This window comes from Python bivittatus, unplaced genomic scaffold (assembly GCF_059951505.1).
Source record: "Python bivittatus isolate LINGU-HERP-01145 unplaced genomic scaffold, Pbiv_v1 ctg000520_np1212, whole genome shotgun sequence".
In the NCBI taxonomy this organism is placed as follows: Eukaryota; Metazoa; Chordata; class Lepidosauria; order Squamata; family Pythonidae; genus Python; species Python bivittatus.
Window position 1 is genome coordinate 2,793,304 of NW_028277080.1, and position 16,678 is coordinate 2,809,981.

The 16,678-nt window shown below is 38.1% G+C and overlaps 1 protein-coding gene across 1 annotated transcript in view; it reads left to right on the forward strand.

Moving 5' to 3' along the window:
* The first annotated feature begins 229 nt into the window (after positions 1-229).
* Positions 230-16,678, forward strand: part of FSTL1 (follistatin like 1) — a 31,650-nt gene continuing 15,201 nt past the window's right edge. Inside the window, exons 1-4 of the mRNA XM_007424166.3 lie at positions 230-433; positions 529-591; positions 10,262-10,366; positions 15,774-15,903. Of these exons, the coding sequence (XP_007424228.1) occupies positions 245-433; positions 529-591; positions 10,262-10,366; positions 15,774-15,903 (487 nt within the window). The 5' untranslated portion in view covers positions 230-244. The remainder of the gene's footprint in view (positions 434-528; positions 592-10,261; positions 10,367-15,773; positions 15,904-16,678) is intronic.

The window sequence follows — 16,678 nt, forward strand, 5'->3', positions numbered from 1 at the left end:
CGGCAGTTACAGACCGATTGAATGAACGAATGAACGAACAAACAAATAAATACATTATTCTGAGCTTTACTGGAAGCTCATAGTAGCTCTCGATTTAAATGGAACCAGTTTCTTTTACTGCGGCTCACGAAGGCGCTTTTCCTCCGGCTGGCGCATCGGTCTCCACGGCCCGCTTGGCCTCGCTGGGGGAGCCGCGCGTCCCGCCAACTTCACAGACGACCCTCCTCCGCCCTGTCGATCTGTGATGCATGGTGGGCGGGCTAGAGGAAAGGAAGGAAGGCAAGCCAAAAAGCTGCCGGAGCGACTGGGTGGAGCTGCTGGCCGCGCTTCCATCCCGAGGACCCGCGACCCTCATATTCCTTGCCCAGACGAAGACCAAGACCAAGACGAAGACAAGGTCCTCGCGAGTCCCGCAGGCGGAGCCAGCAAGATGGTGAGGGGGCTCGGCCGACGAGGGGATGGGGCCTGGCTCTGAGGCTCGGGGACTAACAGGATTCCTCTAAGCTCTCCTCTCTTTCTCGCTTGCAGCTGTGGAACCACCTCTCCATCTTCGTCGTTGTGACCGGGATCGCCTTGGGGCTCCGGACTTCGGTAGGAGATGCATTCTCGCTCGGCGCTTATTGGCGCACCCCCGTTCGGGGAAAGATGCCTCCCAGGATCCGGCATAAGGACTGGGATGGGAAGAAAGGAGGGAGGCTCCGGGGCGAATTCCAGAGCACGGCCTCCTTCAGGCCAGGGCCTCCGCTCATGCCAGCTCTGTGAGGCGGTGGAGTCTGCCTGCCTTCATCCGAGAAGACAAAAGGTTCTTCTTGAAAAATAGAGGTTCTGGACCTATGAGGGAGAAATAGCTAGTTTTGCCATTTCCGTGGAGCAAAAAGTTTTGCTTTGTTGTAAGGGAATATATATTGTTCCTGGTGCGGGCTTTGAGAAAGAGAGAGAGAGAGAAGAAAGTTTGTTTTCCTGTGAGAAGCACCCATTTCACACAAAGACAAGGTGGGTCTCAGGCATCTCTGAGTTCTTGACTGCCTGAAAGAGTACTATAGTGCCAAAGGCAGTACTTTGAGCCCATATTTCTGTGCCTACAATAGCAGAGTTGGAAATGGAGGAAAAGACAAGGATGCACAATCTTAAAGCCCCAGAACAAAATCTGGGCTCTAGGGCCCTTCTAGAATATACCACCAAATATGACGTTTAACATGACAGAAGGGGGGAAATAATTGTATGGGGAACAGCATGTAATTAATTATATTTAAATATAAATTGAATCACTTTTTTTCCTGTACATACTTATTTTTTGGAGTGTGGCCCTGTCCATGCTCCTAAATGTACATGCTTCCCAACCTCCTCCCCACCTAAATTTTATACCTCACTGTAAGATCATGAATGTAGAGCAAAGTAATGGTGGAAAAGCCATACAGCGACTCACAAAGGCATTATTATGATCTGTCATTGGTGTATCAAACTATGTACAAAAATGTTTTTGTTTTAATTGGAGCAATGCACTAAAGCATCTTTCAAAAGGGCTGTAGGGGCAAAGATTAAAGAAGGTGAAAATAAAACAGGTTTGATGGACTTAAAAGGGGAGAGCATTAAGAATGGGCAACAGATACAGCACCATCATATACAGGGCATTTTAAAAGCCCACAAAGTTGATTTAGGGGATTCATTCAGTCCAGATCAAATTCCCCAATAATACCAACCTTCTGTGAATTCTGTGACTGATACCTGAGTACTGCACTGGTAGATCTCTCTTTCTCTCTTTCTCTCTCCAAATGTATGTGTGTACATACATAGAATTAATTAGAATTAAATAATGGCTTGCACTTATAGTATTTCTCCTCTTTTATATGCTTGCTGAACAACTCTTAGATGATCTGCTAAAAATTGTACTAAAATTCAGCAAAGCCTGTTTAGCCTCTTATTTTCTGACTCAATATTTTCAAAAGAAAAGAAGTGGCTGTTGAACTCTTATTAAGTATTGTGCATGCTAATTTAAATCAATGTGCAATTATTGGATATTGGCCATCTGTATCAATATATCCAGGTGGCCCATAACTAAATTTTAATCAACTATGTGAGTCCTGATTAAATAAGAAGAATCAGTTTAGTATAATTTATTCTGATTCCCCCCCCCACCCCCCAGGCTGTCTGTTAAGATGAAGGTATAGACTTGTCTTCATGTTGAAGAGAGGCAAAGAAGCCCTCTGGGAGGAGAACAGCAACCAGCTGGCCCTGGATAAGAAGCATGAAAGAACATTTGTTACTCTGTGTGTGCCTGGGAAATGATTCATCCTTGTCTGGAAGCAAAACTGATTATCTTAGGTTTGCATGAAGGAATTCCTTATTATGTTTAAGAAGTCAGATAGATAGATTGGAGTGACTGAAATAAAGTCTGGAAGGCCTTCTGAAGATGCAAAAAGCTATTTGCTTTTGTAACCTATCAAGCTGAATTTCTGCTCCACTTTTTGGTTGTACGCATATTAATACATTACTCTTGGAGGTAGGGATGAGAAATGAAGGAATGGTGCTTGAATTTCCAGAATTAAAACTTCCCTAAAAGTGAGGTCATTGACTAAGTACTTATTAATTGCCATAGAAAAATGTGAAAATGTTTAAAAATAATAAAATCAAGCTGCTTCAAGCAAAAGGACAAAATGTCCATTATGAAAATCTCTGGTGAGTTCCATCCTGCTCTTTTCTTTACACACTTTTTCCTCTCTTTTATATTAACTGCAGATGGTAAATTCCATTATGGGATACTATATTTGACTGTGATCAAAATTACATTTATCAGGGATATTTCTCTATTTCCAGATTTTCTGAGCAATTCTTTCTCAGAGTGATCACTGTGAGGATGGTAGTCTTATAGATGGCCTGTGTTATAGTGGTGTAAGCAGTTTTATCTGAGATCTGCTTTGGGAGTTCACCTTAAAATCACACTTTAAGGATTTCTCAAAGTAATGCATTGAAAAGTACAGCATTCTAAACTAGTGCAGCTTTCTGAATTTCTAACCCTTTATTTTATTTTATTTTATTTTATTTTATTTTATTTTATTTATGTGCTTATGTGCTAGATTTATATCCTGCCTTGCCTCCATGAGCTCCAGACTGCTTAGCTGGGGATCTCTCTTTTTTTTTCATCCCCACAATAGAAACCATGTGAGATAGGTGATGGTCAGAGAGCGTGACTAGCTTGAAGTGATCTAGTGAGTTCCCATAGCTGAGGGTGGATTGGATTTGAATCCAGATCTCCCCAATCCTAAACTGACCCCCTAATCATGGCATCTAATTGGCTGTTATTCTGATGCCTCATTTTGAAGATTTCTCAAAGCAGGCAATATGGATGCTTTGGCACCACAGTGAGAGGGAGCAAAAGAGCAGTGATGGAGACAGGCCAGAGTGCAGTTTGTGATATATGTTTACACATATATCACAAGGTGGTAAAAGTAGAGAGCTGAGTGACATCAGCAGCATCACTTCATCTAGCCAGTGGATATATTTGGAATTTTGAAAATAAGTTGTAGACACCTGTGCACAATGGGTGGGTGGGGGTGGGGGGCTGTCCATTAATAAAATGGCTGCCATAGAGGAACGGTCACAAAAGATCAATTTTCCATAAGGCATTCTGATTAGAATGCCCCTAGCATCCCCTCTAGCCTTCCAGAATGGTCTCTAACACCCTTTGCTTACCTTTGTCTTTTTTTTTTCTTTTTTGGTGGGCAGTTTGCTTTCACCAACTACCAGTTTTCTTTTCGAAAATTATTTATGGGGCCTGTGAAAGGTCCAGAAACATTATTTGAAATACATATGATATTGCTAGCTAGTGCTTTATATGGCAGAAACACAACTTTCTGGTGTTAGGTTACATTTATGCCAATAGACCCCTTGTTAGAGAGACCAGCCTCATGTAGTGATTTCAAACCAACAATCTTAGCAAAAAGTGTAATCTGGCAAACCTTCCTGGCAAGAAAATTCCAAATCTTATGTCCTTATAAATGAAAAAGTCCTCTCACCTTTGGGTTCCAGACCACTCAATTTCTAAAGGCATGGCAGCCCAAAGAATGACTTTTGAGGAAGTTCACAATAGGTGGAAGGAACTGGTACTCAAGGAAATCTGTGCCTCCTTGTTGGTGTTAGATATAAGTGGCAGAACATTATCCTGCAATCCTGGCTTGCATATAATGGCAACAGCATGCTTGGGGTAAGGCTGGGTTTTGGTTGCATTTGTGGCATGCTGGAAAAAATGTGCACAAACTGGCCAATACTGGGCCCTTGCCATTAGCAGGGAAGGCTCCATGTGGCCTGGGGACAACTAAGGTGGAAAATGGAGTATACTCTTTATTGTACTAAAAGTATTATGTAAAAGCTTTGGTTAGCCAAAGCCATAGTGGGTTGTGGAGAACAATCTGTATTTCTTAGGCTCATCTACTGACAACCATGACAGTGATGATTTTATTGTAGCTTATTTTTTGTAAGCTGGAATGGTTCCATGGTATACAAATTTAATAAATAATAATAATTATAATAATATGTAAGATTGTGACTTGAAATGTAAAAGGAATATGCAGTAAAGGGTATAATTAATCAATGACATGAAAATAAGAAAAATAGTGTGCTATGTGTTTGTAAAGCTAAAAGGAAGCAGAAGCATGTAATAGAACTGAATGAAGAACTGAACTGAATAAAACTGAATAGAATTGAATGAATGATCTTATGGAATTGATAAATACATGGGTGGAAACAAAGTGGTAGATTTATTATGGATGAAAGGGCTAAAATGTGTGTCAGAAGGTATGACTTGGTGTCATCTAGATTGTTTTGGGTGTGTATGAAAGAAGGAATTATTGCTTGGTAATAGTTGCATATGATGATCCAATGAATGGTGATAATCAAGAAAAACCTGATTATGAGGATGAGGGAAAATAATGTATAATGAGAAAAATATAGATGTAAAGAAAATAGTCAGAGAAAGAAAATACTAGAAGGAATATTTTAGTTTTGTATGGGAATGATAGTATATTGAAGAGTAGAGTTGAAATTGTGTGTGCCTGTGTGTATGTGTGTGTACTATAAATGCTAGTGTCTGTAATGGGCAGTAGGAATATCCTTGAGGAATAGGAGGAAGAGCTGCAACCAAGACAGCAGTCAGACAAAAGAAATTTGAGTCCACGGCAGAAATGTAACTTCAGATCCTCCCTAGTTCTCTTGAAGATAAAGTGAGGGAGGGGAGAGGCGCATTTAAACTTGCAAGTTTTTATTATTGTAATCTTATAATAAAAGTAGTATTAGCATTCATAACTTTGGTTTCCTAGTCTGGTCTACCTTGAAGGGCTGACAGTGTCCAAGAAAAAAATAGATGAAAAAAACCCAGGAATGTTGAAAAATAGAAAGGTGGAGAGTGTTGATATTAAAAATATGGATGTGATGTGCTTATGGAACAGCTTTGTGATGTGTTTGACATGTGTGTAAAAATTCCACCTGTGCCTGAGGATTGGAAAAATGATGCTATTGTTCCCATAGCCCAAAGGAGAAATAACAAGACTGAATGCAAATACTACAGGAGATGTATTTGTTAGGCATGCCTGGGGAGATATTTGGCAACATTCTGACTGAAACATAAAGGGAAAACACTGGGCAAAATCTGGGAAGCATAAATAATGTGCACTGTAGCTTTATGCTGGGCCAGGGTGTGCAGACCAGATTTTTGCTCTTCAGAAGGTCATTGAGAAATTTATGAACATGAATAAGAAAGGCTATTGTGCGTTTGCTGATTTACAGTAAATAAGTCCAAGGAATCAGGTGAGATATATGTTTTGTAAGACAAATAAATAAAAATGTAGTAAATAGTCTTGAATTAAGGAACATTTTGCACAAACATGGTTGCTGAATGTGGTAAGAGTGTTACATGATGCAAATAAAGGAAGCATGAGAATACATTGAATGCATAGTGAATGGTCCAGCAGTGAGCAGGGAATAAGACAGGGATGTGTGATGTTCCATTGTTGTTTAATGTATTTATGGATTATATATAAGGAATGCTTATGGTGTTGAGGATGTGAACATGTATGAACTTTTGTATGTAGACAGTGCTGTTTTGTTAGCTGAGAACCCAAATGAAGATAGATCATATAATACAACACAGTATGGATCTGAAAATCAAAAGCCAAGATAGCTACCTTGGACAGGAAGAATACAGTGAACAATTGCAAACAGTAAAAAACTAGAGCAAGTACCTTGGTTGAATGTTTACTAAAAACGGGAAAATGGATGGAGAAATGTTAAGAATTGGTTGAGAAAAAGCAGGATTGGATGGAGTTAGTGAGATCCTTAAAAGAGATGATGAGAAAGAATAAAAGGCAGTGTATAAATAGTTTGATGGATGTGATGGAACTTTTTAAAACAAGTTCAAAATCCCCTTACTGGCTAGCAACCGCCAGTTCAGACTACTTCAATCGTATACATTGAAGTTAGGAGGGTTGTGCTCAGAGTCATTTTTTAAATATTTTTTTACAACCCTTCTCTTGTAAAAAAGTTAATCTTACAGTTAACAGCAAAAGGGGAGCTTGATTACATCAAGTTTCACAGTACTGGGAAAGCTTTCATTTAGCATTCAGCCCTAACCTCTCTATGAATGTTGGGACAACAGAAACACAGCAGGCAAAAGTAATACTCTGCCTCTGCCATTATTAGTCATACGAATAATATAGCATTAAATCATTTGTTATCCATTTCTGTTAATCTGGAGATACTTTTTTAGAGTAGGTCAGTTCATTACTCTTCCCTAAGGCTGGATCATTTATGAAAAAAAACATCCCAGTGCAGATCCCTCTGGAAAACTGCCTGAATTGCTGGTGAAAACGTGTTCGTCTCTCTTCTTTGGCTAGTTACTGATCTAGAACAGGTTCCACCTTCTTATCCCTTGTCTATTGGTGAAAAATGACCGTAAAAAACAACAACAACTTGACAATCCAACTGTAGTGGGTTCTTCCTTACATTTGGAGATTGTTGGCAGGGGAATTTCTGTTTCTGTATCCTGCTAAAATGTGTGAACACAGAGAAGTTTACTAAGCTGGTAATTATTTCCTCATGTTTTAAGCAGAAAATAAGCACTAGTGGTGGGTGTTTTAGCGGATTTTAAGTAGGATGGCATTGAGGAATTTTGCATTAAGATTTTCTCCCCACCCCCTTCTTGCCTAGAGAGCCTTGTTCTTGCAGGGAAAGAATTAATTTGTTGTGTTTTCTTATTGACTTCAATGATAGTCCTTTAACTTTCATTAACACTATTTGAGATATAACCAAATGACATGATTCACTCAACCAAGTCATGGATGGCTTTCTGAAGAAGCCACAATTGTGCTAAGCTATAAATTTTGCTTTATAAACCATAGTGCTAGGCTTATACAGCATGCTAACCCTAACCAAAAAAAAATGTGATGAGATAGTATAATATGCCTGGTTGAGAATAGCTCCCAAACTCTGCTCTGTGTTCACCATGTCTTTGCTGCATCATCCTTTCTGTTCATTGTACCAGTGAAAGCTGGTACAGGAGCTCAGTAGAGTGCACTTATAAGGAGTTGCTATTCCAGTACTAAGCTGAACACTCAGATTTGGCTTATGCAGAGAACTATTGGGACTTCTTAGTGCCCTTCAGAGTTCCTTGATAGAGAGGTGTTTTGCCTAACACCATATGTCTTTGGCTGTAATGTAGTAGGAAGGTATTGATAAAAGTCTGGAAAACTGATGGTTGATATCCATAATAATGTGGGGTTCTAAGCCCTTCCTGAATAGTTAAGACCAAACTGCTTTTATTGGCAGGGCTGTGAGTAACAGGGTGAAAAAAGCAGCTTTGATGAAAAAAAAATGGTGAGGCTTTTTGCATTACAGTAAAAGAATACTTTGACCATACAGCTCAGAAGTCTCCTTCTTTTCCTCTTTGTAAAAAGCAACAACAGTACTAGAAATTCAGATATTGGGATCAGATATCCATTGCTGCAAACAGTATAGATTTCTCCTTCCAGTACTGTATAATAATTCTTTTATCCAACAGCTATGCCTTAAAACCCACATTTTTTTAACATGATAGATAATACTGGGGATATAGCCAAGAAGAACATATGCTTGCTTTGACATACAGCAGTTGATCCAGAGTTATGTGAACAATCCTGTTGATGCCAGCACCAAATTCAGTAATAATAAGATTAAACTGTAGGTTTAATTCTCGAGTTACACTGTCAGCAATATAGTGATTGTAACCAACATAAAACATGCATATCCTTTCACAGAAGTATAGCATTGGAATTATTCAGTGGTCATTTCTGTTCTGTGCCAGTCAGACTGCACCTAGAATATTGGATCCAGTTGTGGGCACCATATTGGTAAACTGGAATGTGTCCAGTGGACAACAGTTAACATAAGGGGACAGGAAGGAAAACCATACAGAGGGGCAGTTAAGAGGACTGGTTGAAGGTATTGGATATGATTGTGGGAGAAAATTTAGGAGAAATATGTGCTTCTGCAGTTCCAAACACCACACCAAGATGAAGCCAAGCAGGTTGGTGCTGGTCTAGCCAATAAGGCTGTAAATATATTCAAGGTGCAAAGAGAAGGAGGGAGGGAGGGAAGGAAGGCAGGCAGGCAGGCAGGCAGGCAGGCAGGCAGGCAGGCAGGCAGGCAGGCAGGCCAGCCAGCCTAAACCATACAATTCTAGCACAGACTTGACGCCTCTCTTAGCAAAAGACTTAGGTACTCCAGAAATTAAGTCTTCTGTTGCAATTACAAAGTATTTTTACAAAGCCATTTTGCAGTAACTGTGCTGTAGAGAAATCCTTTCCCAGAAGATCTGTAATATAATTCATTTGTGGACTCTTTCAAGAATTATATCAAGAACTGAAGGTGCTTTGTGAAGAGCTTTATGAAAAACCTGATACAGCAGTCATAGTTAGAGTTCTCAGTATGGGAGTAAAGAGAAGCATTGAATGTATGCTAGCTCTCCTGAAGGTATTTTATTTTGGCCTGAAACAAAGCACAAAAAATAAACTGTTTTATTTCTAATGCTGTTCATGTTTGGAAGAGTGAGAATTTGAAAACAGAATATGCAGTGGAAGTGTAAAATTGCACACACTTTCAAAAATCCAGTGGGACAAGCACTACTTTTGCTCATTTACTTGCCAGTGATTTCAATACCATGAGGAGTTGACTGTTATCTCAGGCATCCTTCTGTTTATACCAGCAACTACAGAGGATGGGTTTTTTTTATTTTTTGACACACATCTCCATTACATTCCTGTTTATAAGTTGTTTTGTCATTAAAAAATGTAAATGCATCTGAGGCAGGCATAAAAATGTCTTTCATTTATCTTGTGCACCCTTGCAATTTTATTAAAGTATTATTCTAATCCTCTGACAGAATTGGGACACTTTTTTTCTTGATAGCCAGAATCTTTGGGAGGCTCTTGCTGCTTTTAAAATGATTTCAGCCACTGTGACCTTATAACTCTGGTATGTCCAAATTGCCTAACCTCCTGGAGACTTGCTCTGATTGAATGGGCATGGTCTCTTTCCTCCCAAGGGGTGAGTTTTGCAGCTGTGTTTGGCTGATCTGTAGAACTGAAAGAAGGAGTGGAAGCATATGAGACATGCAGAAAAATCTTTAACAAAAGTGGACATTTCAGTACTGAAACTTTGTAGATTGCTTCACTTAATTGGCCAGATGGGTGTAGAGAGCAATCGGTACAACTTGCATACTGTTTCCCTTCCTGACTAACCAGGGGAGAGGGAATCAATGGAAAACCACATAAATGTTCATACGAAATCATAGATGAGTCACTTGTATTTGTTTAATTGCCTTGAAGTAAGCAGCATTATGTAAAGTGCAGGGTAAAAAATAATGAGGAAGAGAAATTAAAGACAGAAAATAAAAATAATCTTAATTCAATCATGCTTACACCAACACCATTCACTATTTCTCTCCATACCTTTCTGTTCTTGCAAACCTCTCTTCTTCTAACACACCCCTATTCTGATTCATATCTTGCTTGAATACAGAAGGAGAAATATTTTCTTCTGTGGCAGTGCTTCTCATTTACTGTAGTGCAATGTATAGTTTGTGTATATTTACTATATACTATATTTACTCTAGAGAGATCATAATGTGAGAAAGCACCAAGACTACTATAGCCAATAATATAAGGCTATGTGAAAAGCATGGGATTTTTCTGAATTATGTTCTTGCAACAATGTGTTTTGTTTTAACATCTTACAGGAAGAGCCAGTTAGCAAATCCAAAATCTGTGCCAATGTTTTTTGTGGAGCTGGCCGGGAGTGCGCTGTGACAGAAAAGAGTGAGCCAACCTGCCTGTGCATTGAGGTATGACACAGACCGTCGCTTTAGCAGCAAGAATCCTTTTATGGCATAAACATTTCTGTCAGTAAGTTGTATTTTTTGCTTGTGGCAATTGTAAGTAATATAGTCCTGCAAACTCTTCTGAGCATGTCTTAAGTGTTTATGTAATTATTATTGTTATTAGTCATTGTTACTATGCCAGCAGTAGGTGACCTGGTGTTTTCCAAGTGGTCTGGATTTGATTCCCATCAACCCTAGTCAACCTGGAGAACTGCATGTTTCAAAGTTAGATCCTTGCCATGAAAAGCTTAGGCAGACTTTAAGCCAGGATTAAGGCCCTATGGCTCTCTGAATGTTGAACTATAATTTCCAGGGTAGAATATCCTGTAGAGTAGGGTAGAATATCCAGGGTAGAATACGTGGAGGTAGAATATCCATGACCCTCTGCCAATTTTTTGTCTATGCCTGCTAAGTGAATATAATTTTTCTTCATTTTTTTTAAAGTGAAGTCAACTTTGTCTATAATACTGTTGCCACAATGTCACAAACAAAGGTTATAAGGAATCTTCCTATATGAGCAACAAGTACAGCAGAAATTATATATTGCATTCTTAATTGGATCAAGGAATTCCTGCCAAAAAATAAGGGAATGTGTTTAAAGTAATTTTCATGCTCAACTGCGTTTTTCATTAGAGCATAGCATGGAACAATCTTATTGTTCCCATACACAAACCAAGTTGAAAGGCTACAGTGTATGTGCTGGCTTATAAATTTGGCTTAAGTAAAATGATTTCAGGAAGAAATAATTTCTAATGAAAAACTAAGAGGCCTATTCCTCATCTGCTCCTGAAAACAAATTTACGCAACCAGTTACTAAAAAACATCTCAGCTTAATAAAAAAAAATAATTATTTTAATAGCAGAATTTATTTTAACATAAACATGCCAATTCAGAATAAAAGGAGCAGAAATACTGAAGTAGCTCCAATAATTGTTCTCAGGCATTTGTTTCGAGGGAATTTCATGTAAAATTAGGTGTGCAAACCTTCAAATTGCAGTACCATTTAAAAAGATGCAATCAATTTCCCTATAAAAGGTATGCAACTAATTCTGGTTTTATTAAATGAAGAATTGGGTGGATTTAGTAATCTCATTGTGGTGTTTGGTCAAAATGATCTGAAGCATGCAAAAATATTTAGAAAGTTCTTCAGTGAGATAAGATAATCATTTCAGTTTTCCACATAGGTTTAAGAACTAAAGATCACAGCTTTCGTTTTTTTCATAATCACTAGTGAGGCTCCATAACAATAATTACCAGTAACTAACAATACACAAACTATTTGGATGCAAGGGCAAAATTGTGTCATTTGCATAATGTAATAATGAAAGTCTTATTTCGCATACTTCAACAGGAAAGGAAATTCTCCTGTCAACTCTGAGATAATTTCATTTACAAGTAAATTAAAACATACAGTTGTAGGTACATAGCCATTCTGACACTACAATAATTGGAATATTACCAGACAATAGATCATTATATGAAAATCTCTGTTGTATGTGTTGTAATTTGCATATACTGTAGCTTTTATTATTACTATCAGCCCAAATCCATCCATGGCAGGATTAAAAGTTTGTAGACCACAGTCTACGATCTTGGTCCAGTCTGGATAGTTGTTTTTTTTTTAACTTCCCAGGCTAAGGACTGAGAAAGAATAACTGGCCCAAGGTCACCCAGCCAGCTCCTGGCCTAAGGGAGGACTAGAACCTAGGTCCAGCACCTTAACCACTACACCATACTGCACCTTATCAAGAATTAGGTTCTGGAGCTGGTTAATGCAGTCCAAAGCCTATTCTTTTAATGGTGTCAAATAAAGAAGTCAATAAATGCATTGTAAAATTTTGTTTTATGTTAAAAACTGTATATTTATTAGCCAAGAGTGTTGAATACCTACCAAATAGTAAATATTGTTTCCAATTTATTTGTAACTGTAACAAGCTAGAATTTTTCTTTGAATCTCAGTGGCTCAGCTGAGTGTTCCTTTTTCTGGGCAAAAGCCACCATTACTGTAATTTCTGAAAATAACTTTATTGTTGTAATTAACCAGCACAGCCAACCATTGCTGTTTTTCTCCTCTTAATAAGAGGTGGATCATCTAGCATCTTTCTGGAACTTGTCCCTTATTGTCTCATTTTATTTCCTTCTAGCTGGTCAATGAAAAGTGCAACGAAAGTCATCAGATCAGTGTCCAATTCACTAAGCTATCAATGGTCATTTTTTATTTATATTTCAAATTCAGTCACCGCCCATTTCACTCAGAGAGCGACTCTGGGTGGTTTACAATAAAACTAATAAAAACCAATTGAATAACAATAAAAACAGTGTTCATAAATAAATAATATATTCCAAGGAATTGTTGGTATATAATAGGTTATCGACCTATGGGAGCGTCTTCAGGGTGCCAGGATGCCCCCACGATTGGTTACCCCTCCTCAAGCCCCACGCAAGCTGGCAGAGCCAGGTCTTTGCCCCTTTCCAGGCGGCCAGGAGAGTGGGGGCCCACCTCACCTCTGGGGAGAGAGCATTCCATAGGGCGGGAGCAATGGCAGAGAAGGCCCTCTTCCTGGACCCCGCTAGTCAACATTCTTTAATTGACGGGGTCCGTAACATACCTAACGTTGCCTAACAAGCTCTACAGAAAATAAAATTTTAAAAAGTAAAGTAAAATAAAATAAAATGTTTCCTTTCCATGATTTTCATGATTTGTGTGTCTTTTGGTGGTTTGCTATGATGAAAAGGGATGCAAGGGATGCAGAAGGGAAGGTTAATTGTAAAAATGTAGATAAAAGAATTAAAATTGTCCAAATACTTGCCTGTCACTCTGTTGCAATTCCTTGGATTTAAAAGTCCCTGTGAGTTGTGAAGGTGAAATAATGGCATCCATCCAACTGTTCTTCTCAGTAGCTGAAACCATGGTTGTTGTATGTTGCTACAGCAGCTGGATTATGGAACGTGTGGAAACACTTATAGTGTGGAAGTGCCTGAAAATGATTTGAGTTTTTGATACATTGCAGCAAATATTCAGGATTTTAAGTGTGTGGTTTTCAGATTATAAGATTATTTTATGTGGCAACCTGGTACTATCTAAAGAGAACTGAACTGTTGTTTATGCAGCAATGACCACCTTCACTGATCTCAAAAAAATTGTTTGCAGCAGTGGCAAACAATTTCCGTGTTGCTGCCAAGAAAATGACATTGGTCTATCTGTGAAGCCATCAGGAGTTGAACTCAATCGGGGGAATCACAGCTTTTAATTCTCTTTGGCTCCTTGACTCCAATTCAGTTGTGAATTCAAAACATGAGCTATTAGATCTGAGAGAATAATGTCAAAATGTATGCATGAATGGACCATAATCAGTTGTGTTTTGCCCATTAAACACCCCATTCAGTTACATATAGTTACATCTATATTATAGAACCCTCCCCAAGTTGCTCTACTGTTATTCCAAGCCCTCCGCCTTACCAAACAGTAACAGTATGGTTACTCCTTTCCTTTTTCCCCTCAGATGTCCAGGGTTACCTAACACAATTACTTTCTCAGCCAGTGTCTGGCTCTACAGGAGGTCCAAAGGCATTCTGAAGAACAAAGATGGCAGGAGGCCAATATTTAACTTCCAGCTATCCTGCCCCCCCATATTACATTTTTCAATATTACAAAATCAGTAATAAATTATGGGTAAATTAAATCAGAACAGGTGTGGGATGAGATACTGCCGGGGGCTACATTGCCTCCTCTAACAATGGAATAAAAGGGAAGCTTGGGTAAGAGTAAATAAGGAAAGAATATACTTTTATTTACATATAAGAATTTATATATAAGCTCATGTACACCAAGAAGTAGTTCTAGGAGCAGGTCTGGAAACTAGCACATGTCCAAGGACCCAGCTTTTGCTTCAGTAATTCTTGAATTGCATCTCTGCTGTTACAGTTCTTGCTGTGTAGTTTGTTTTTAGAGCTACCTTCACAGTCTTCCTTCTGCCCCAAATCTTCAACCTTCTAATCAAACACCAACAGTGCCCAGTCCCCACATCTGCATTTCTCCCCTGATGGACACATCCAACATTTTTTCATTTCTTTTCCCATTTTTTGGGCTTATAAGAATTTTAAAAGAAGTGGATGCCTGAAGCCTTGCACTAATTTTACTAATAGTTCTATTTTTGTGTCATTACATTCAATAATTTACTTTCTATAACATAAAGCATCATCTGCAATCTGAAGATAATTTTCATCAAGAAAATAATGGTTGAGCTTCCAGAAATGCAAAAAGATCTTTTCTTGCACATTATGCCAAAGAGTATAATCAAAACAGAAAATAAAGGGAGAGCTGAAATTTTGTTGCTTTGGAAGACTTATGGTAGGAACTTCAAAAAGCAGAAAAGTTGCCATTATAGTAGCTCTCAGGAATTATAAGTGCAGATGATTAGACTGGACACCTTAAATCATTGGCACCATGGCGTATTCTCCATGTACAGCAGGAAAGCCCCCCAACTCTGGGTTAGTAAAGATTTTCTTGTTCTTCTTTACCCTTGAACCCTGTGGGGATTTCACAACACAGTTATGAAGAGAATTATAATATCAGAGGAGGAAAGCCTGTTATAATTATAATTAACTATAAATACATAGTTGTATAACTATATAATAATGATATAACTATTATAATAGCATCATTGGCATCAGATGAACTATGATTGCTGGCAGTTTGAAGGACCACAAGTTCTCTGCCCTTTTCCACTGGAAATGTGGGGGAATGTACTCTCTTCCTTCAAACACAGAAAAATTCCACAAGACCCTTCGGTTTTAAAGCATGTTAAGCCATCTCTTGGTTGATCATATTATTTTGATAAACCACAGTTAGATGGATTTATACAAAGCATTGGCTGTGTCCATATAATACACCCAGGGTTAACTTAACCCTAGTTTATTTAATTAACCCAATTCCTTTGATTCACATGATGCAGTGAACCATAAACTAATAGGGTGGATTGAGGTTGGAGAGCACTTTAAGCTAAAATATAGTTGATTAGTCTATGGTTCAGTATACCACATAATTATAGTCATTAAATCATAAATCATGATTTCTAAACCACAGTGGCCAATTTCATACAAGAATAGTTAAGCCAAAACAAAGCATTTTATGGTTTAGCTTAGTCTGAATCCAGTCAAATCAGTTTTATAATACCTGTATGGCCTTTCTGTGCCATTGATAATCTAGTCAGTCCACATCATTCAAGATAATCAAATCACCAAATTAGGATCTAATGCCAAAATAAGTAGATTGATCAGATTATTCCGCAAAGACTCAATTTTCAAAATTAAACTCATGCCTTCCATCATGAATTTCTTGATCCCCTTTTTTTGGCTTTTTCTTTTATAGAAGTGTAAAACCCACAAGAGGCCAGTGTGTGGCAGCAACGGCAAGACATACCTGAACCATTGTGAGCTGCATCGTGATGCTTGCCTCACTGGTTCCAAGATCCAGGTGGACTATGATGGCCATTGTAAAGGTAAGCAAGAACCCTAGGTACATCTTGGGCTCCATTAAGGCAAATTGAATGATATTATGAGGCCTGAACAACAAGTCTTAAACCTTGTCAAGCAGTTAAAATTAAAGTTATTGATCAGTTTCAATCTTCTGCTGATGAAGGTCTTGGAGAAAAAAGAGGTTGGATAAAGCAAAGCAAGCCATAATATGGAATTTCAGACCTGAAGACAGCTGCCAAGGACTGAGCAAGATCCTGAGTGCTCTTCGAAAACCTAACAAGGATTTAAATAAAACAAGTTGATGAAAATTTGAGGGCAGGGTGTTCGTGGATCCACTTGGACCATCTAAGCTATTCCAGACTTTTCAATTTTGTTAAAGTGTATTTGTTACTATAAAAATGTTATTTGTTTGGGGCTAAATGCTTTTTTAAAAAAATATCTCATCATGCAAGTAAACAACATTTTCTTTAAGGTAAATAGCTTTAAGTTGAGCATCTGTGATAGCTAATGTAATTTGTTTTCATTTACTGTTGATGGCGTATGTTACTCAAACAATAAAACTTTTATTCAGTGTAACAAAAATCCACAAAAACGAAAAACAATAAGAAAGTAGAAGACATCCAGAATTTGAAAACTAAACACAAAGGAATGGGAAACAGTGCTGCTCTTGGCACTTCAATATAAAATGTAATGAATTATTAGCATTGAATAATGAAAATATTAACAGGATTTTTAAAAGTTTTGCCTTGTAAATATATATGAATATACAAAAAAGAAAAAAGTAGTAAACAATTTTCA